At 40.8% G+C, this 23,334-nt stretch overlaps 1 protein-coding gene and 1 long non-coding RNA gene across 2 annotated transcripts in view; both read right to left on the reverse strand.

Annotated features, from left to right (window-relative positions):
- The window catches only part of LOC307045800, a 96,380-nt gene extending 73,046 nt beyond the window's left edge, over positions 1-23,334 (reverse strand). Inside the window, exon 1 of the long non-coding RNA XR_013809997.1 lies at positions 23,203-23,334. This is a non-coding gene — a long non-coding RNA (uncharacterized lncRNA). The remainder of the gene's footprint in view (positions 1-23,202) is intronic.
- LOC307045794 (uncharacterized protein) lies at positions 11,643-17,353 on the reverse strand. Its single transcript, XM_079691752.1, has 6 exons — positions 17,327-17,353; positions 15,001-17,111; positions 14,792-14,914; positions 14,590-14,704; positions 14,386-14,460; positions 11,643-14,090 (listed from the first exon to the last, which is right to left on the reverse strand). The coding sequence occupies exon 2, from the start codon at positions 16,975-16,977 to the stop codon at positions 15,943-15,945; it is 1,035 nt and encodes a 344-aa protein (XP_079547878.1). The 5' UTR covers positions 16,978-17,111; positions 17,327-17,353; the 3' UTR covers positions 11,643-14,090; positions 14,386-14,460; positions 14,590-14,704; positions 14,792-14,914; positions 15,001-15,942.

Consider the following 23,334-nt stretch of genomic DNA (forward strand, 5'->3'; position numbering starts at 1 on the left):
AGCTGTAACCCGTTGACGTTTGCCTGCCTGCAGAAATTATTTCCTCTACACAGGTGAGAGGAAAGTACCACCAAATGGTGGATCTGCTGCATCATGACAAAACTATATGTTTTAGTTTTTTAAAAAGGGCAACTCAACTGTTGCAAAAACACTGACATGAAATTTTTGACTCAAGCGTTACACTTACATACTGCGGTTGCTCAGACCACATCCGACGGATGGCTGTGGTTTCCCTACCAACCTGGACGTGATTAACACCAAAGACTGTTATAAACCCACTGTATGTGATGTGTTTAATTACTTTAAGGGTTACCTAATCAAATTAAAGCTGCCTTTAGGCTATCAATTAACCTGTTGAAAAGGGAGTCAGATTATTCTCAATTTTTACATGTTGATAAAAAAAATTACAAATTAATTTTGGAATGTGTTTATATATGTTTTCATATAAATAATGATTATAATAGTAAACTTTATTTATATAGCACATTTCAAAACAAAGTCACAAAGTTCTTCACATAAAACAGAGAGCCAAGACTGCAGGGACGCAGCTCAAATAGATCTGAGTGTCGGCAGCACATAAATACGATTGGCTGAAAAGAAGAAGACATCTGATTGGCTACAGATGAAAACATGCATTTTTTTAGGGCTGTCAGTCGATTAAAATATGTAATCGCGATTAATCGCAAATTAATCGCACATTTGTTATCTGTTCTAAATGTACCTTAGAGGAATATGTTTCAAGTTTTTAATACTCTTATCAACATATGAGTGGACAAATATCCTTTATGCAAATGTTTATTATCATTTGAACAATGACAAATATTCTCATGAATATTAAACACAACAACCTCTGAACGATAAAAATATTCGCCTCAATTCAATCTGGAACCTCTCTCATACAATACAAAGTGTGTGTGTGTGTGTGTGTGTGTGTGTGTGTGTGTGTGTGTGTGTGTGTGTGTGTGTGTGTGTGTGTGTGTGTGTGTGTGTGTGTGTGTGTGTGTGTGTGTGTGTGTGTGTGTGTGTGTGTGTGTGTGTGTGTGTGTGTGTGTGTGTGTGTGTGTGTGTGTGTGTGTGTGTGTGTGTGTGTGTTGGATCGTTGGAGCTATGTGCAACTCAAGGCATACTGTAGGCCAGTGGTCACCAAACTACGGCCCGGGGGCCGGATCCGGCCCGCCACCCCCCTTTGACCGGCCCCCACCCCCTCTGCCCCCCACTACTTGAACCGGCCCTATGAGGCAAATCCCCAAAAGTCGTCATGGCTTATTTTTTTCAAATTGATTTTTGGAAAATAATAACATGTCTGCGTTTGGTATTTTGTTGATTTTGTTTCAGTTTAAAAAATTATATTTAGTTATAAAATAAAATGCACTATATTTGCCGAATTGTCGTCACCCGACATCTTGGAGATCAAGTGAGTGACAGACAACGCACGCGTAGAGAACTGTCAGTGTTCAGGACAGCAAAAATGGCTAACGTTAAACGAAAAGTTGATAGAGAGTGCCGAATTTTCAAAGAACAGTGGACCAACGACTATTTTTTTGTTCAGTATAAGGACCGTGCCGTTTGCATTATCTGTAAAGAGAGTGTGGCGGTTTTCAAGGAATATAATCTTCGTCGTCACCACGAAACCCGCCACAGTGACTTTGCTAGCTTGCGAGGGCAAGCAAGAGCAGACAGAATTCGCAGAATGAAAGGCGGACTGGCAGCACAACAACAAACATTCATTCGCCAAACCCAGGTAAACCACGCTGCTGTTCGAGCTAGCTTCAAGGTAGCTCACATACTAGCTACCCATGGGAAGCCCTTCACTGATGGGGACTTTGTTAAAAAATGCATCCTTGCTGTGGCCGAGGAGGTGTGTCCCGACAAGAGAGAGGCAGTCAACGGTGTGAGTCTCTCCGCGACTACTATGACCAGGCGAGTAGAAGAATTGGGGGACAACGTTTATGAGCAGCTGAACGAGAAAGCGTCACAATTCAAGTTTTTTGCTTTGGCCATGGATGAGAGCAATGATGTGCAGGACACAGCACAACTGCTCATTTTTATTCGTGGGATTAGCGAAAGCTTTGAAGTGTCTGAGGAGCTGGCAGCACTAAAAAGCCTCAAAGGAACTACAACAGGAGAGGATATTTTTGTTGTGCAAAACAATGGAAGAGTTGGGTCTAGACTGGTGTAAATTTGCCAGCATCACTACGGATGGCGCACCTAGTATGGTTGGCACGACAAGCGGGCTAGTAGGGCGCTTGAACAGCGAATTCGAGGAACGAGGTCTCACCCCCCCACTACAAGTTCACTGTCTGATTCACCAGCAAGCCCTATGCTGCAAAGTTTTGAAGTGGGCGTCTGTTATGAAGGTGGTTGTGCACTGTGTCAACTACATCTGAAGAAATGGTCTGAAACACAGACAGTTCCAGGCCTTCCTCTCCGAGCTTGAGTCTGCCTACGAGGATGTGCTGTACTACACAGAAATCCGGTGGTTAAGCCGAGGCAAAGTGTTGCGCCGTTTCTACGACCTGCTACCCGAAATCAACACCTTCCTGCAGTCTAAAGGTGAAACGGTACGAGAGCTGACCGAGCCAGAATGGAAATGGGACCTCGCATTTTTAACAGATGTGACTGAAATGTTGAACCACCTTAACGTGCAGCTCCAAGGCAAAGGGAAGCTAATCAGTGACCTGTATTCCCACATCAAAGCGTTCGAGGTCAAACTAGTGCTGCTTGTGAGACAGGTCGAAAAGCTGGACTTTACACATCTCCCTGCCACCCAGAGCTACTGCGCTGAGAAACCACCTGTCCCGTTCCCAGTCGAAAAGTGCAAGGATGCACTGGAAATGCTGCAGGGGCAGTTCAGTGTGCGGTTCCGTGAGCTTCATGTCAACGGTAAAGCAATACGTTTGTTCCAGAACCCCTTTGCTGCCGACATAAATGATGCCCATCCCTCTCTTCAGTTTGAACTAGCCGAGTTGCAGAATTGTGATATCCTTAAAGATGCGTTCAAGCCTGACAGTCTCATTGAGTTCTATGCTTCGCTCCCAGGGGAAACCTACCCAAACATCAAACAGCATGCAATGAAGATGTCCACAGTTTTTGGCAGCACCTACATCTGTGAGCAAACCTTTTCCCGCATGAAGCAAACCAAGAATACAACAAGGAACAGACTCACAGATAAACACTTGCATCAGACCTTGAGACTGGCTACCACTAAACTGCAACCAGACATTGAACTTCTCATCAGCCAGAAGCAAACACACAGTTCACACTGATACGGTAAGCACACTGATTTTAACAATTACTGATTTTAATTGCTATAAATATGAAATGTGAAGGCTCTTTTTAATTTGCTACATATGTTGTACAATTATTTCACAGAGAAAAGCAGACAGCAGCATGTCTTGCCATTTACTGAATATGGTGCTTCTTGTGTTCAATCCGTCATCCCTCCATGCCAGGGCTCCAGAAGGCACTCTGAAGTGAGGAGAGGCGATTGCTGTTGCTGATCCCATCCCAAAGACAGCACAATTCATCAACAAGTACAAATCCAGCTCACCTACATATAGGCTACTGATTTTGATTGCCATTATTCTGTATTATTGTTGTGCTTTAGTTTTGAGCCTACACTGCTCATGTCCTTTTCACCTTGACCTAAACAAAATGTTAACTGAACATGCTCACCTGGATAGGCATAAGAGTTAGCTAGTTCTATTAGCCTACTCATGTTATTATAATTTTGATGTTTTTTATTTATTTATTTATTTTATAGGCCTATTTATTTGACCTTTATTAAGTGCTGCACACAATTATTATTATTATTATTATCATCATCATCAGGCCTACCTATAATTTATAATTTTGAACTCACCTTTGCCAGTGTAAATCACCTCAACTAGGCAGATGTTTCTTACCTTGACAGCTTTGATGTTATTTTTATTAGAAAACAAATAAATGGAATATCTGTGGTATTTCAAATTAAAGCAAAGTGTGAAGACTCAATTGCTACTTTTGTAAACCACTAGTAAAGATGGTAAACAAATATGTGACAGGAATCAAGTGTTGATATAGTAGTGTGGAAGTAGTAGTGGGGATGGCTAGTATGGCTAGTAATCTCTTCTACACAATGAGCTGACTCGGCCCCGGCCCCCCATCACAGTCAGGAACAATAATGTGGCCCCCAGAGAAAAAAGTTTGGTGACCCCTGCTGTAGGCTATGCTCGAACGGGAGCTGCCTGGACGCTGCAATCATGTTGTGCGCACTATCCGTGCTGAGTGTGCTGACTTTTCCCACAATGTCCCACTGTCTGGCTACCTGCATAAAGTGAAGTGCTCGGCGCAGTTGTCGGCGAAATGTCAATCCTCTGTTTTCATTTAAACAGCTCCTTATATCCGTTAGCGCAGCTAGCTAGCGCCAGATGCTAACAACAATACACGTAAGGTCTCTCTCTCGCGCCACACATACACACACCCTGCCGGTCCTCCCGATGGCCAGTCAGGGCCTGCCCGTGAGCGTGGAAGTGTGGTCTGCCGCAAGCGAACGGCAGGAGCGGGGCTGTCAGCATCAGCTTGTAGATGGTATTTTAAACTCGATGCACTCTGAAACTAGGGGGCGGCCGAGGACAAAAAATACACATTTATTAATCCGTTAAAATAATTAGTGGCGTTAATTTTTTAATAACGTTAATGCAATTTTTTTTTAACTTGACAGCCCTAATTTTTACGTTGGGGGAGTTTGATAAAACCGACTTACGAATGCTGTTCAAAGGAAGTTCACACACGAAAAGCAGTTTGTGCAGAATCAACAGTTTTTGTTTATGACTGTAACACACAAGAGATACAGTGTGTTTTAAATGAAAATAAACAGATGTGGTCCAATTGCATGAAGAGCATTAGGTCCATTTTCGGGAAGGGTTTAATCTAAACCCTCATAAAGTCAATGTTGGGACCAGTGTTGTACTGAAAACCAGTAACTAGTTACCATTACTAGTTACTTAATTTCAAAAGTAACTCAGTTACGTTACTGATTACTTACACTAAAAACGCGTTACTGTTCAGTTACTTTAAAAAAAAAAGGGCTCCCATTAATGCCCTTAGCCTTCATTTCAGTACTGTTATTGCATTGGAGAATAATACAATCTGTTGATCAGGAAATAGCAATAGAAATAGTAGAAATAGCCTGCATGTGTTCTACAACATACCGTGCAATGGCTTTATCAACTTTTCCCTGGCTAGCAGTCCCTCGGTTAAAATCCAGCCGCTGTTGCTTAGGTGGAGGTGGAGGTCCGTCGGATGAGTCTGGGTCTGTAGTTTTAGCTACTAGCTTCGTCCCAGCATGTTGTTTCTGCAGATGTTTCAACAGATTTGAATTGCTGTTTTGGGTAGTAGATAGGATCTTTGACCAGCCAAGACACAACTTACATTTAACTAAAACGTTCTTTTCTTTGTGCTCGACAAAAGTGAAATAGTGGGAATATTTCCAGGCGGAGAAAATCGACTTGAGCTCCGCCGCCGCCATGATAGTCTTGTTAGTAAACACAAACACGCCCACAGTGCGTCTCCGCCATGGATGTATAATAGAGAACCGCAAGGACGCGTCGTAAAACCCGGAAGTAAACTTCTTCCGGTTCCTTCGCGAAAAACCAATGCAAATTCTCCATAGGATTTTGGAAAATAGCTCGAAATAAGGTCTGTGGTTGACACACATTTAAGAGAGGGATCACGTTTTGTTCAGCCGGATAATCTCCACATGTCAACCCTACTTTTATAATTTTTGAATCATAAATCTAGTCGCCAAAAGCGAAATGCTAACGTTATGCTATAAACGAACTACAAGCCAGTACAGCAGCAGGGTCGCACGACTTCAACGTCACGCCAACTTAAGATCGTTTCAACTGACTTGCACTGAAACTGCACTTTGAACACTTTAAATATATTAACATTTTAAATTGTATACACCGGTTATCTAGGCCCGTTTTGTTTAATGTATACCATGTTTATCTAGGCCCTTTTTGTTTTATGTATAGGCCTACATGTCACACTGTGGGAAACGATATTTCGATATTTCTGGATGTATAACACATGTAGAATTTTTGACAATAAAGCTGAGTTTGACTTTCGCGTGCTTGCATATTTTAACAAAGCTTTTCATTTTAGCCACACTGAATTTAACTAGAAGTCATGGCTGTGTCAATTAAGAGCAGCGACAAAAAGAAAAGTCTTCAGCCTGGATTTAAAAGTAGTAAGAGTTGCAGCGGACCTGCAGGTTTCTGGGAGTTTGTTCCAGATATTTGGAGCATAATAACTGTACGCTGCTTTACCATGTTTAGTTCTGACTCTGGGGACAGAAAGCTGACCAGTCCCTGAAGACCTGAGAGATCTGGATGGTTCATCATTTAGCAGGAGCTCAGAAATGCATTTTGGTCCTAAACCATTCAGTGCTTTATAAACAGCAGCAGTATTTTGAAATCTATTATTTGACACACAGGAAGCTAGTGTAAAGACTTCAGAACAGGAGTAATGTGATCCACTTTCTTAGTATTAGTGAGGACTCGAGCAGCGGTGTTCTGAATCAGCTGCAGCTTTCTAATAGATTTTTTAGTGAGACCTGTGAAGACACCATTGCAGTAGTCCAGTCTACTGAAGATAAAAGCATGGACACGTTTTTCCAAATCCTGCTGTGACATTAGTCTTTTAATCCTAGATATGTTCTTTAGGTGATAGTAAGCTGATTTAGTAACTGTTTTAATGTGACTGTTGAAACCAATAACTAATTTAACCCGCTGACAAGAGAGCCCACCTCCGAAGATCGTGACTGGCTGAGGGACAGACTCGGGGGCAGGTTCTCAGGAATTTCTTGGCTTCTCTCCCCCGAGCCAGAAGAGGAACACTACAGCTTGGAAACACTTACTATTCCTGAAATTATCAAATCTGTTGGGCATCAGGGACCAGAGGCAATTGTGGCAAGCATGGCATTGTCTGAAGAGCAACAGAGGGCAATTCAGGTGGCTACCACTGGTCAGCGAACCAACCCAAACTGGCATTTGTTCAGGAAAGGAAGGTTGACTGCCAGCAACTTTGGAGCTGTCCTGAGGTCAAAGCGTTTGACTGCTTCCTTTATTGCCAGGGTGCTAGGGCAACAACAGGCCCTTGATGGTGTTTTGTCAGTACAGTGGGGGACTATGAATGAATGTGAGGGCGTCAGGGCATTCGCCAATGCAACTCAGATGCAGGTCCATGAGTCAGATTTGTGGCTCTCCCTATCAGGATTGTTGGGGGCATCTCCGGATGGTCTGGTAGGGTCTTCCGCTGTGCTGGAGGTAAAGTGTCCCTACGGAGCCAGGGAAATAACAATTAGTGAAGCATTGCAAATCAAGGGCTTCTGTGTCAGTAAGGAAGGAGAAAAATTCAGCCTGCGTGAGGAACATCCTTACTGGCACCAAATGCAAGGTCAGCTTCACCTCACTGCAAGGAAGAAGAAATACAAAAATTGTGAATTGTTTTTAATTTACATTTACTCGCCTTTGCAATGTTGTGGTTGTTAGAGTGTTAGGTTTCCTGTCAGCTCGTCTGTTGAGAAGATATAAAATATAGTTTCATGGAAGTCACACCGTCACATATACTGTAAGAGCATTAAGACATACAGTACATAGGCTAAAACAAAACATCTAAAGATATAACCTTGCACTTTGATAAGTCTCGTGAACATTTTCACTATTTTGACATTTTTATAGATGAAAATTGAATTAAAGAAATAAATGGTAGATTAATCCATATTGAAAATAGGTGTCAGCTGCTACACTAATTATAATAGTTATATTTCTTAATTAATTAAGATAAGATATTACTGTATTGATCCCAATTTGGGAAATGTTTGTGTTGCAGCAGCATAACAAGAAAAACAAAATATAAGTTATTATATATACAAAAGTATGTGAGGGATGGAATATTAAATTGAATATAAATGTAAAATGTACATGTGATTTTACGTCCAAGAGAAGCTATGGAGCAGAGAGTTCTCTGCCAGCCAGAGTGATTTGTTATTAGTTAAATATGTCAAACTGATTTCCCTGACTACAATCTTTAGTTACATGGTGAAACGTTATGCTGCTTTTACTAATAAGACTTATCATATAAGCCACACAGGTTTTAATAGGATGTATTCATTATCTTTACTTATGTTGCGGTCTTTTCAGCAGCGCCATCTCTATAACGGCGATACAGTCACTACCCATTATTTACATTTCACCGTGACATGGACAAAAATGTAACGTCAGCTTACCTCAAGGCACGAATCCAGACTCTCCTTTGGAAAACATTGGCCGGGAAACGATAGAACAAGCACGTTTCATTCGAAGACCTGTGGCTGCAACCCGGAGCAAAGCAACAAACCATTGCGTAGCTAACTAGTAGCGCTAGCTTTAGCTAACGTTAGCCAACGAAACGAACTGCCGAGTAAAATTGGAAAACACTGGTAATTAATTATTCTATAATTTGTAAAACTACGGTGTTAAAAACGACAATTTCAAAGATACAGATTCTAATGGTCAGATATAGATATACAGATACTAAAGATAGGCAGGTACTTGCTTTCAAGCAGAACACAGGGGAAAACAAACTTAGCGGGAGTGTTTACGTGTTCGGCGTAATGACGTACAACGGCCTCGACAATTTCTGTAGTCCTATTCAGCCATTCGGTAACAACCATCGTTTTTCAGACACGTAAACTCTTCAAAAATCCCCAGTGGGGTCACTGCTGATGTATTTAATGTCGTAGAACAAAACGTCAATTACCTCTTAAATTTGTGTCAACCACAGACCTTATTTCGAGCTATTTTCCAAAACCCTATGAAAAAAATGCATTGCTTTTTGAGGAAGGAACCGGAAGTGCTAAAAATGCTAACTTACTCCCGGGTTTTACGACGCGTCACTGCGGTTCTCTATAAGAACTGGATACAGCGTGGGAGGCAGGGCCTCATTCATTCCTATGAGAGTTGCTCAATGGCGCATGGATGACAAAACATGGATGTATAATAGAGAGGCGAAGTCCCGCCCATCTGCTTCCGACCCATGGGACCCCGGAAGCGGAAAATTATACATTGAAGTCAATGGAGAGAGAAAAGTAATCTTTCGATCCCATTTTAATTGTGCCACGAATGACACATATGATGTTTGTCAAATTTAAAAGAACATCTTACAAGTCAAAAAAATAAAAATGTGTCGTAAAACTGCGAAGTTACACATTTTTTTGTGTGAAACCGCTCAGTGAACTACAGGTTTCTGATCTCGCACAATACGCGTCACCATCACAAAGATGGCCGTCACGTTAGCAAATTTCACCTGTTTCTTTCAGAATGAGGCGAAAAAGTATAAAACGAGGTGAAAATCACTACAAGTCTGGGCATGTTGAGAGCTGTACATACACGAAAGGGGAGTTAGTCGGTTCTGTAAGAGCCAGCATGCGGGACCGGCTTTACAAGGTTTCAGTGAGTAATATGAGTGCAATGTTGAACTTTAATGTCAGCTAGCTAACATTAGCTAACAAGGTACACTAACATGTTTTGTTTTAGCAACTGTTTTTCTCCTTAAGAACTTCGTGGTCTCTGTGTATGCTGTGGATAACATTAGTGTTCACAAGAACAAGATACACTCCCGTGTTTTTGGTTTTAGTTGCTCTTCAGATTGAAGCGGCCAGTTTTATATCGACTATATGTGTGATCTCCTTTTTACATCTCGTTGTGTCATTTGAGTTTATTTACTGTGTGTAGATTCAAGGATTTTGGTTATCTAGGCACAGCTGTGTATGACTCCCTCTGGTACACTGGTATGTGTTTTCCTAATGTAGAGAGCATTGATTAATTAATAAACTACACACTGACTCTAGATCCTGACCAAATCCTTTTTTTTTATTGATCAAATGTTTTTCTAAAATGTATTGTATATTATATAACAGCTGCACATCACAGACCGGAGTCTCTGCTACTGTGGACCACGAAGGAGGCGATCATCATCCCCATCCCCAAAGACCCTGCATGGCATGGAAATCTCCTCCTCCTGGAACAATTCTACTCCCTGTGTTGGCCAGTAGAGAGGAGGACATTTAAATAAACATACTCTTAACACCCTCGGACTCTGCGTTGTGTTTCATATGTGTGATGGGGTGTTATGCAGAGGGGAGGAAAACAGGACACAGCAGATTGGGATTGTGGTGGAGATGCTGAGCAGTTATTTAATTGTTGCATATTATTATTATACTGCATGCTTCTTAGTTATTCGATCCGTCACATGGATCTGTATGTAACTCTATATTTACTTGTTATCTACCACACTTCCTTCTACACCATAAACCATCATTATACATGATGGTGTATATAGGATATATTTGTAAACATATCTGTAAATTGTATAATTTTATTTTCCGTATTTGGGATTGTTGGAAACGTCTTTTTGATCTCTCTGTCTATAAACACAAACTGACTAAGATTGACAATAAAGTTGCCTTTGAATTTGAAAAAAAAAATATTCTTTATGAAAATAGTTGACTGTTGTCAAATGAATCCAAATGAAACGTTGGACTGAACTACAGCTACGCCTTTAAATCTCTACGGACTGTTTTTCAGTGGGTTAGTGGAGTTAGTAGTTTTCAGTTCCCTGGACTGATTAACAGCTAAGCTCCCTTTCTCTTTTGTCCACTCAAATACACTTGGCCCTTTCTCTTTTCCATGTGGAAAATGGCAGCTGCATATTCTGCTTTTCTCATCTGGCTCCCTGTCTGCTCGTCTACAATGAGAAAATTATATAATGAATTACTAATAATCATTTAAACCTGTTATTACCAATATTTCACAAATTCTTCATGTAAACTTAAGAGCACAGCTGTATGTTGAGTATGTCAGCTTTGCTTGGTTCATCTTACTGGGGGGCAGCTACATGGATGTCGGTGCAGTCCACAATAATTTTGCAGTTGAAGGCAGAATGAATTTATTATTGACTCAGAATGAAGCACAACTTCATGTCATACAATACATTGACTTTATTTGTAATTGTGTAAAAAAATATGAGCATTGATTAGCAAGCAGGACCTGAAGGAACAGAGAATGGTGATGGATGGAGCTGGGAAGAGAGAAGAATAAAGAAAACAGATCAACTTTATTATCGGATATTAAAAATTCAATTTCAAAACAAGTTGCCGCTCCTAGTTTTCTAGTATGTAAAGATGATTTCACATGACCAATGCCAAATATCACACTCAATACATGTGTGTCTCCGGGGGGTGCATTGTGCCTTTGATGTATATAAATAATATACCATAACCAAATACTATTACGTACAGTGGAAATCAGGTTGCCAGAGCAGGTCAGTCCAGTGTGCATGTTCCTCAGGGTCTCAGCAGTTACAGGTGAGGTAAAGAAAATAAAAGAGAAAAAGGTCAGTAACAACACTTTAAAGTAACAACACTGAATAATTATCTATTTTAATAATTTTCTCTCAGTAATCACTCAATTAGTGTCTTTCCAACAAACAGATTGACTCACCCTCACTATCATCACAATGAAACACGTCCAGAAGAATGTCATGCAAAGCTGCCTGCCTGCCTTCCTTCGACTCAACCTGAACTGCCTGATATTTTAATGTTCAATGTTAACAATCAATCAATCAATCAATGTTTATTTATATAGCTCAATATCACAAATGTTACATTTGACTCAGTGGACTTCACAGTTTGTACAGAATATCAGTATGACAATACGACACCCTCTGTCCTTAGACCCTCACATCTTACAAGGAAAAACTTCCGGAGAAAACCCCACAGTTTAAAGGGGAAAATGGGAGAAGCCTCAGGGAGAGCAACAGACGAGGGATCCCTCTCCCAGGACGGACAGACGTGCAATAGATGCCGTGTGTAAATTGAAAATATAATACATTTGCAACAGAGGTAGTCCAAATGTTTGGAAATGCATGTGTGTATAATAGGAAGATGAATCCACGAGGATATCCATCCAAGACTTGTGATCCAGGACCACAGCCACGACTCAAGATCCAGGACTCGCGATCCATGACACAGGACCGCAGGATCATCCATGACTCCGGATCCCGGCGTATATAGACACCAAAAAGAAAAAATTTGGGGAAGCTGGGTTAATCGAATCATGAGAGTACACAGGTATAGACAGAAAGAAGGAAGAAGTAAGATGTCCCCCGACAAACTAAGCCTACAGATGTAGCACTTCATTTCAGACTCCAGCTTACAGATTCCTGCCTACGACCTGCCTAAAACCAGTATCGAGGAATGTTAAGCCTCCCACTATTTTCCAAGAGGGCGTTGCCAGATTTTCAATTTCAGGTTTTAACCAGGAGATGGCGCTTCATTCACAAATACAGAAAGACAAGTTTCATGGACTTTCAGTTGTGTTTTGAAGAGCATTTGAACACATCAATATTTTAGATCAATTAAAGTATATCTAATCTTGTAATTCAATAATATATAGTCTTTATATATTAAATAATCATAATAATAATGTAAATGTTTAAATTACACTTCTTTATTTGTTATGCTCATACTTTTACCTTTACAATCATCTGCTTTATATGCAGTATATTTTTTGTATATTTTTGTGTTTATTTCCTCCTGCTCCCTTTCGGACACATACTGTATGATTTATTATTATTATTAATATGAAGATATTATTAAGATAAGATAAGATGTTACTTTATTGATTGAACATTTTAGTTTAGAATGTGCTGTCCCACGGTAATTTAGAAGGCTCACAGGTCACATTCCGACCATTATTTTAAACAATAGGTGCTTTCACACCGTCTACAGTTTGATTTGTATAGAGGGAGCTCTTTGGCTGAATGGCCAGCGATTAGGTGTGGGGCATTTATAGGTGATCAGAGCTAACTGCCTGCCGTCAGATTTCATTTAAAAAACAGATCTGATTTTAAGACTATTTCTGCGCTCATAAAGAATGATAAGAATAAGAATAATGCGTATTGAACTGGTTTAATTCATTAGTGAGTCTAAAAAGTCTCCCAGTCCGTGACTTTTCCTGAAAGTGTGTTATGTAACACCCTATGTTGTTAAAAATTGCATTCTAATAGCGGGATTTAACGGGTTTAGGCCTATACAAAAACCTCTGGCGGTTCTAGTGTTAAGGTAATTAGGTACAGTAGAAGCCCTTTTTTACCAGTAACGAATTTAGCAGTTGAACATAAAAGTCAACTAACTGAGAGTCACTTGCAATGACAGTGTTGTGTCTAATTGTAAGCTTGTCACTCAGAGTAACCTTTAGCTGCTGGAGAAGAAAGATCAGGGGGGAGGGGGAGAGAGCTGTGGTTGATGGGCCATTAGTTGTGTAAATACACAACTGAGAGCTGCCGTTTCATTCAGACTGTTTAGAAAACGGTTACAACGGACTATTTTTCAAGACCAAGATCCCTCCGCTCAGGGGTGGACTGGGACAAAAATTCAGCCCTGGCATTTTCTGTCCAGACCAGCCCACTACATTATCAGCGGACACTACATAGAAGTCCACTAAACTTGCGGCATCTTCTCTCATGCATACTACAAAGGAGAGTCATATTCCTTGATAGCAGTTAACAAATGAAGCACTTAACTATGAACTCAAGGACTAAAATTGACAGCTATATCAATCAATCTTTATTCATTATAGTGTCAAATCACAACATAAGTTATGTAATGACTAGGAGTGGGACGAGACTAACGGGAAGAACCCTTATGCTACCCTTTCAGTTTTTAGTCTGTGACTGTGAAAATCTTTTGGTGTAAGCCCAGTATTGGTTAAAACCAGACTCGGACAATAATAACAAAAAAATATCCTGACAAATAATCTAAATAGAAACATATTACAGACAGTAGCAGCATTAGAGCTGAAACTCACTCACTCATTATGAAACCATAAATAGAGAATTGAAAAAAAAAAATATATATATATATATAGCTTTGTGAAAAGTGTAAGACATGGGTTACAGGTCTGAATAGATATGCATTCTGATATACGTGTATGTGCCCAAGTATGTATTGCTCTATACTTCCTCGTCCGCAGCCAGCCAGCTCCACTCCTCACCAAATTCGTGACCTGCAAGAAACAGCAAACATAACTTTTACTCAGTATCTGTGTACTGACAAATATATGTAGCCATGTAGCCTTTTTGTGACGTAGTGACACTTAGTGAACAAATGTATCTGTCATGAAGGATGACTTAAGTCTCAAAAGAGCCCTAAGGCCTACCTGCATAACTGTTGATTGAACTTAAAAGATATGCAGATGTTTGAAATGAAAACCATCGATATGAAAATCTTCAGCCAGGAAATAATCATAATCAAACCTTTTGTTTCAATCTGAGACAAAGCAAGTTGCATAATAAACTCACAAAGTCAAGACGAAGCTCTCAGATATGATGGATGACTCAAGCATCATAGAAGAACTTCTAGCAGGTCAGGAAAACCTGTTTGACAGGAGATAATGGTAGCAGAGAATATAAAGAGACATTTATGAATTACCAATTGTCATTTTATCGCACATATAGTATGTTAACCTTTAACCTTTAAACATACACATATTGCATTCCTCTCACCACATGAAATAAGCTCAGGAACCCAAAAGTGGCCCAGTGAATGATGGAGGAGACGAAGCAGGTCCTCAAAAGGGGACAGAGGGAAAACAACTTCTTAGGCTCTCGGGTGGTCAACCTAAAAGAGACATGGAAACATTATTAAGTCTCTCATCATCACAAATCAAGTATGAATTCATATAACATTATAAGACACATGACATACTCAACAAATCATAGACTTCTCAGTAGCCAAAAAGTGGTGAAGTGGAGGAAGTAAGGGAGCAAATCCTTGAAAATGGACGGAGGGGGAACAACTCCTCAAGCTCTCACATGTCAAGTGGTCAACCTGAGAGGGAATCGGATACATTATTAAGTCTCTAATCATCACAAATTCAGTATGATTTCATAAAACATAAAAAATGATAAACTCACCATACTAGAGGAGACTCAACAGCCAAACTTTGGCGCAGTGAAGGTAGAGAGTGGAGGCAGAGAGAGAGCAAGTCCTCGAACATGGACGGAGGGGGAAAAACTCCTCAAGCTCTCACATGTCAAGTGGTCAACCTGAGAGGGAATTGGATACATTATTAAGTCTGAAAAATAAATAAAATGTTTTCCTCTGTCCTGCACCTAGAGTTGAAAACTTTTGGGATGTGCGTTTCTTTCAAAACTTTTTAAAAATGATGAAGTATGAATTTATACAACATTAAAAAATACATGATAAACTTACCAAATTCTAACAGTGGTCCCAAATGAGAGAACAAGTCCACATATAGAACAGAGGGAGAACGACTCATGTACACTAATTTAGTGTACATGATCACACCATTAAGGATCAACACATAAGCACAATACAACTTCTGAAAAGCATAATTAAAATGACAAATAATGAATTACTACATCCATAATGTGTGATAATAACAATAATATTAAATATTTCTCGCCTTATCAGTGGAGCAGCTTTTTAAGCAGCTCACTCTTCTCTGCAAGTCTGTCTATCACAGAGTCAGAGTCCAAGGACATGAGGATGTCTTTCTCTGTGGACATCAACATAAATGCCTCCAATTTATCAGATGAGAGGGTGCTTCTGAGTCTGTTTTTAATAAACTTCAAAATTGAAAATGTGCGCTCACAAGCCACCTGTGTGAGGGATAATGTAAGCAGGTATTTATAAGCAAGGCCTAGGGCAGGGTATGCATCTGTTAGCATGTTGAAATGGCGAAGTATCTGGTAGCAGCACAGGGGGCATTCTTTGCAGGAGCAACAGCTTATGGGAGTTATCTCAACCTCTTCTGTGTTGTCCTCCTCACCACCTGATCCATCTTCTACTGTTCTTGCTTTGTACTCTGCCAATGGGGATGCCTTCAGCCTGTTTCACTGGAGTGCAAAGCTTTTCAACTCGGCCTGCATATTTTCCTTGGTTGCCCTGCTGTCAAATCCTTGCAAGCACTTGCTTAAGTCTTGAAGGGCAGACTGGGGAAGAGCACTGCTGCAGAGCTGAGGGAAGTTTCTGGGATCCAGACATGCCAAGTCAGCATATAGATTGCCGTGTGTTAAAAAGCGCCTATGAATGGCTTCAATTGCTGTGTCCATGATCCGGTTATGCACATTCACCTCATAGGATTTTTCTGCATCATCCAGGGTCTCATCCTGAGCCATCTCTCCAGGCAAGACTTTCTTCAACCTCCTCCTCTTTTGTGGCAGTGTGGCCTCCACTTCAATGTCCGTGTCATCTCTCTCTTGGATTTCTGTGTTTGTCCAGTTGACAAATGTGTCTGCTGCTCTTTTTACAGATTCAAAATCTCTTCCCAAGCTTTTCAGCGTATCCTGTGTCGATGCCACTATTCTGTGAGCAGAGAGGATGTCCAATCCTGCCGTCTGAAGGTATTTAGACAATGGAGAGGTATGTTTAAATATGCGGAGGAAGATTTGAGCAGTCAAGATCGTCTCATACTTGAGCAATGACTCTGCATATCCTCTGGCCATGACAAGGATACATGGTTTCACTGTTGCCTGTTTCTGTATAGCTGATAATGTCAACAGCACATCAACGTACAGACCATCTTCCAGTTTTCCAAAGGAGCCAAACACCTTCTTCAGGGCCTCATGCTTGGCCCACCAGCGTGTCTCGCCAATAGGAGCAAGGCGTCTACGTGTCTTGTTTCGGCCTGACTCTTCCCACACATTCATCCTTTTATATGACTCTTTGATGAATACCGCAATGCCATTGAGGAGCGCAAACAGGGACCCACTCTCAATAAAAATCTGGGTTGTGTTTGCAAGCACCAGATTTAGTACATGTGCGTAGCACCATACATGGTGTATATGCCTCCAATCTGACATTCCACTGATGAACAGACTGCTATCAGTTCTCTTACCGAATGCCATGCAGATGAAACAATACAGCATGTGACGCTCTGGACAGTACGTCAGCCACCTTCTACTGGTGCCGTCTCTGCTACAGAACACTTTCTGCACCACTGGTGGTGGTGGTGGTGGTGCAGTCTTTGGGCTGCCTGAATTGGTCTGGCTCTCTCCCTGAACTGACACATTTACACAGAAATTAAAGTTACACACAAATTATGAAATAGTTATCACCTCAGTAAACAATAAATGAATTGAAAGATTACAATAAATTCAATGGCAAATATTGCAAATTAATGTAATTATTTCCTATAGGTTTACTTGTATTTTGTGCTAAAATTCAAAGTATCTCATCTGTATTTACAATACAGCTTGATTCTGCATCTCTACTTACAGCTCGTTGGTCCATGTGAATGTTTACTGTTGCTATGGAAACAAGAAACCGCTGACGTTAGCAGCTCTTAGCTAGCCTAGCTAAATCATCTGAACAATAATAACCCATAATATCACAATTCGGCATATTTAAACAAAATCAACCACAACTACCAACATTCACAGCCCTTCAACTCTGGGCTAATATGTTGTCACAAGTAGGACTATGCAGTTAATTAGGTCACATCACATTCAATGTAAAAACGTTTTCTACTTTTTTTTTGGACATGTCTCAAAAATGTAGCCTAGCCAGCCCCAGGCTAACGTTACTTACCATTTATGCCTCCACTCGCTCGTCTCCCGGCGCAGCAGCACCTGCTGGGGCGGTGACCCCGGCACCAAATAGGTCCGTCAATTTAGAATATTTAGCAGCCTCCACCTCCAGAGAGTTCAGCTTTTTAAGTCACAGTTTTTCAGCGCCACCCGGGCGTTTCTTCTGCTTATCCATTTTCAGCTCAGCAGCAGCCCGTCCCGCGACTCCCGCCCATGCCATGAGGTCCCGCCCCACCTTGGTTTGTGTTGTGATTGACAGCACTGTCAGGCCTCTCTGAGCCTGTCAGCCCATGATTGATTGACAATGACAAACAATAGACCAATAATATGTGTCGATGCTGGCAACACACTGCTAGCCCTCTGTAGCCAATTGGCCGGCCCAATTGGAGGGAATTTAGAGAAAAAAAAGAAAAAAGAAAAAACCATAGCGGACCGGCCCACATTGGGTCAACGGCCCACCGGGACAATGCCCGGTATGCCAGATGGCCAGTCCACCCCTGCCTCCGCTACACTTTGGGATCCTGATCTGCCGACGAGGCTCCATTAAAATATAAATATTTTTAGTGAATTACTGAGTTTGTGTGTGTGTGTGGGTGTGTGTGTGTGTGTGTGTGTGTGTGTGTGTGTGTGTGTGTGTGTGTGTGTGTGTGTGTGTGTGTGTGTGTGTGTGTGTGTGTGTGTGGGTGTGGGTGTGGGTGTGGGTGTGTGTGTGTGTGTGTGTGTGTGTGTGTGTGTGTGTGTGTGTGTGTGTGTGTGTGTGTATGTGTAGAGGTGTGTGTGGTTAAAACACTTTCATGAAGTGAAGGAGGTTTTCCTTCTATAAAACAGCTGTGGGCAGCAGTGAGTGTCACGGACATGAATTCATAGATCAAGGCAGACTGGTGCACACACTCTCCTGTCCTGCCAGGCGACACGCCCGTTCTAAGCCGTGTCCCTCACTCCTCACATCCCAAGCTGCATCCCCACAAAGTGTATTATGTTGTTACATCGTTTCAGATGTTATGTGCAAACTTGTCACCTTTCGGCGAAATTCGCCGTTTTGAATCCAAAATAGGTCGTTTGTGTGATTCATGTAGATCTGCAATAAAAATATTTTTGGGGTATGGGGGGTCTAGGACCCGGAGTAATCTGCGACCGTGAGCTGTTAAGTGCCATCATGACACGCATGGTGTTCTTTTTTTATATATTATAATGAAGTGCGAGCTGTGTGCTCGAGTCTTCCTGCCTGTCGGCTCTGCTCTCATGGATGTATAATAAGGCTCTGTTGCTCCGAGATGATGGTCTAGCTTCAGCAGCTACATTACCTACGGGTGCGTTCGTTAATTTTAACTGCGCGTCCGGAGTCACTGTGGCACAGACTGGACCACTGTTGAACAGCTGTTAGAACGGGCCGTTCAGGTGTTCAGAGCAGAGCTCCCTGTCGGAGCGATAGAGCGTGATGTGAACTGAAAAGTTTTTCTGTGGCAATATTATTTAAGGAATCGTTGAGCTAGCTAGCTAGCATACATTGTCACTATCTGCTAACGTTAACTTTAGCCTAGTTTTTTTCATAGGCTATAAACAGAGTTGGTATATATATATATATATATATATATATATATATATTGTACTTGAGTAAAAGTAGAAGCACTCAGATCTTGTACTAGAATAAAAGTAGAAGTACTCAGATCTTGTACTTGAGTAAAAGTAGGAGAACTCAGGTCTTGTACTTGAGTAAAAGTAGAAGTACTCAGATCTTGTACTTGAGTAAAAGTAGAAGAACTCAGGTCTTGTACTTGAGTAAAAGTAGAAGTACTCAGATCTTGTACTTGAGTAAAAGTAGAAGTACTCAGATCTTGTACTTGAGTAAAAGTAATAGTACCAGAGTGTAGGAATACTCTGTTACAGTAAAAGTCCTGCATTCAAAATGTTCCTCAAATAAAAGTAGAAAAGTATTATCATCAAAATATAGTTAAAGTAGCGACAGTAAAAGTAGTCATTGTGCAGATTGGTCCATTTCAGAATAATATATATGATATGTTTTATAATGATTGATCATGAAAGTGTTCTCAAAGCTGGTAAAGGTGCAGCTAGTCTGAATGACTTTGTATACTGCAGGGTAGCTTGTGGATTTACTCCAGGTGGAACTAAAGTCTGATTTAACACTTGATTATATTTCACATCATTCATCCACATCTGTAAAGTAACTAAAGGTATTAAATACATATAGGGGAGTAGAAGTACACCATGTACCTCTGAACTGTAGTGGAGTAGAAGAACAAAGTAGCAAAACATTGAAATACTTAAATAAAGTACAAGCAGTAGCGGCTGGTGGAAAATATTTTTGGTGGGGCTATGGAAATGGTGACAAAACCATACTAGGGCATTTTTAATCAGGAGAATAAATACGAACATTGTGTGTGTGTGTGTGTGTGTGTGTGTGTGTGTGTGTGTGTGTGTGTGTGTGTGTGTGTGTGTGTGTGTGTGTGTGTGTGTGTGTGTGTGTGTGTGTGTGTGTGTGTGTGTGTGTGTGTGTGTGTGTGTGTGTGTGTGTGTGTGTGTGTTTGTGGGGGGGGGGTGTGTGTGGGTGTGTGTGTGTGTGTGTGTGTCATACTTGCCAACCCTCCCGATTTTCGCGGGAGACACCCGCATTTCTCCCGATTTCTGACAAAATCAGATTTCCTCACGACTGTTTCCACTCGGACTTTAATACAGGTACACCATTGTTTGGTTTCCATGGTAGCGCGTCTCTTTAGCAGCGCGCGCAACTCAAAGTCTGAGAGGGTGAGGAAGATGAAAACTGAACAAGAATCGACAACTCGACCCTCTGATCACTCCTTTCCTGTAAAATACAGGTCCAGCACACACATATGCTCCACGGTGCCACAGGCCTTCTCCTTACAACTACAATAAGCATGCAAATGTTAATCTACAGCTCCGGCGATCCACTAGCACCGGAGTCTACAACTGCAGACGCAGCCATCCCCTACTGTAGCGTCACCTTGGATACGAGTCTAAACAGACACACAGGCCAGGGCGCTGAAAGGGCGCCCTTTGAGCATCAGATCTGACGACGCTGATTGGCTGAAATTATGTTTCGGCGGCATAGTTTACAGATAGCAACAGTCAGCTTGTTGGTTGCAGCTGGTCTGACTGAGGGCTCTTTTCTACCGCCCGGACAAGAGAGGGTAATGATACACGCTGCGGCCAGGCAGGAAACATGTGACTTATCAGTAACTTTAGACATCGTAAAACAATTTTAAAAAAGATTTTATTGTAGATTATACATTTTACTGATACCAGCTATATAATATTTACCTTGTTCTTTAAAAATAAAATTAAAAATTAAAAATTTGGGGAAATATATTTTTTTATGAATTTTACATTTTTAATGACAATCAAACATGTGGGAAGAGGGGGGGCGGCGTCCCTAGTGCCCCTATGGACCGGCCGCCACTGAGTACAAGTATCTCAAAATTGTGCCACTTGTTGAGTTTATGAACTTAGTTACTTTACACCATGTGGCTATAAAGATAGAAAGACTAAGCCTTGCACAGAGACATGAAAATACATTTTCAAAATGCTCAACAGTGCTGCCAAAATTATAAACTGACTGCTACACAATTAAAATAAATGCTTTTATATATTTCTATTAGACGTGACTCTTCGGCGTTTCTGTTATTATTAACACTGCTGCTTTAGTTGTTCTGACTGCTAAAATCCTCTGTTATTCCTCATTTTAAAGCCGATATTCCATGGGGTGGGGGAGCCGGGGGCTCGGATCCTTGTCACCTTTTTCATACAGATGAGTTTGCATCCCAAAGCCTGTCACCTTAATTCATGTAATAAAAACATCTCAGGTCAGTAACACTAAAGGTTAATGTGCAATACCATGTTCAGCTATGTTACTATTTATAATGTTATTGTTGTTACATCAGAAGATGTACATATTGGAATGATTTCTTAACTTACAGTAGGCTATTTTTTACAATGTGTGTTGGTAGGATTTATTAAATTACTATGAATATTGTCATTGTTGAAGGCTTTTAGAGAAGGATGAACAATAAGCCTGAATTACATAACATTTTATACCTAAAAACATAAAAGCCACAATAAATAAATCACAATTATTGTAGTTATTTTTACCTACCATATTGCTTTCAACCCACCAGCTTTTATGGTGTTGTTACGTCACTAACTGTAAGCTTGTCACATACAGTCTATGGTCACTCAGAGTAACCTACAGTTAATTTAGCTGCTGGAGAAGAAAGATCAGGGGGGGAGGGGGGAGAGAGCTGCCGTTTCATTCACACTGTTTAAAAAACGGTAACAACTGACTATTTTTCTTAGCGGATGCATGTCAATTTAAATCAATACAACTATTTTTTAAATCAATAAAAACATTTTCTAAATCCATAAAAGCATTTAAATTAATATTGGGAGTCATGTCGTTACTTTGTTGAGAATGTGGTCATGTAATAAGCGGGATAATTTGCAGCAACTTGTTCCTTATGGGGAACAAGTCGCTGCGCTCCGCTACGCTTTGGGATCCTGATCTGCCGACAAGGCTCCATTAAAATATAAATATTTTTAGTGAATTACTCAGTTTAGGCACGTTAATAACGTTTAATGAAGTTGAATACAGTATATTCATATGTGTCAGTGATTTTAGGTCAATTCGGCGAACATAAACATAAATGATCATGGTGAAGATGATGATTAAATTAGGATTACAAATCGAGAGCCGGGCATTTCCTCCCGTTCGTTTTTTCGACAAACAACATTATTTTGTTCAATAACAACATGGTGATGTTTTGTAAATGATTACATGTCTCTTATTCAGCACAGAGTATGATATCTGTGACATATGGATATTAAAAAAGTTCCGCTGTACATCCAGCGTACTGTATCTGACTTTATTTCACATGAGCTCCAGTGTGGAACCCAACTGCACCCCCTGGTGGATCAATGATCCATTGCAGCTGGCTTCATTATAATTACATTTATCTATCACGGGGGCGGTCTCAAGTCAAGCTGGAGGTTTTCCCTTGAGCGAGGGCAGATCACGTACCAATCACGGCCCTCGCGTTTCAAACTGTCTGAAATGAATCGCTACATCTGTATATCAGCAAAACTAGGGGATGAATCTAATCAGCCCTAACTATAAGCTTTATCAAAAAGGAAGGTCTTAAGCGCACTCTTAAAAACGGATAGGGTGTCTGCCGTCTGAACACAAACGGGAAGCTGATTCCACAAAAGTGGATAAGAAAAGCTGGTGCTATCTGCACCATTTGTGCAGATAGCATGAAGTAGAAAAGATCCCCGATGCTAATGTGGCGTTAGCCTACCACCCGTCCCCTTAGCACCTGGTGGAGGGGGCGATAGGCTACTCTTCAAATGTTTCACAAAATACTTACCATCATGACTATTCTTACTGTTTAACATTTTGGTTTACTTCATGTTAAGGCTAATACAAATGACAAGGCAAAGTAATGTAATGTAATGCTAACTAACGTGCTCGCTACTAGCTAGGTAGCTAACTTGACTATGTTCCATGCAAAACATGTATATTACCCATGATATTACCTGATATGTTTGGTCCTGGTCCTTTCACCAGACGGGAAGCGATAGAACGAGCAAGTGGTATGATCACTTTTGTGATTACAACCTGGTACAAAGCACACAAGCATCTTGTAAAAGTGAATTTATTGGAGCAAT

The sequence above is a fragment of the Notothenia rossii genome (genome assembly GCF_949606895.1).
Source record: "Notothenia rossii genome assembly, chromosome: 7".
NCBI lineage: Eukaryota > Metazoa > Chordata > Actinopteri > Perciformes > Nototheniidae > Notothenia > Notothenia rossii.

What these genes read in the sequence shown, in the direction of transcription:
- LOC307045794 (XM_079691752.1), bottom strand. Translation starts at nt 16,977, where the DNA reads ATGCTGTATTGTTTCATCTGCATGGCATTCGGTAAGAGAACTGATAGC.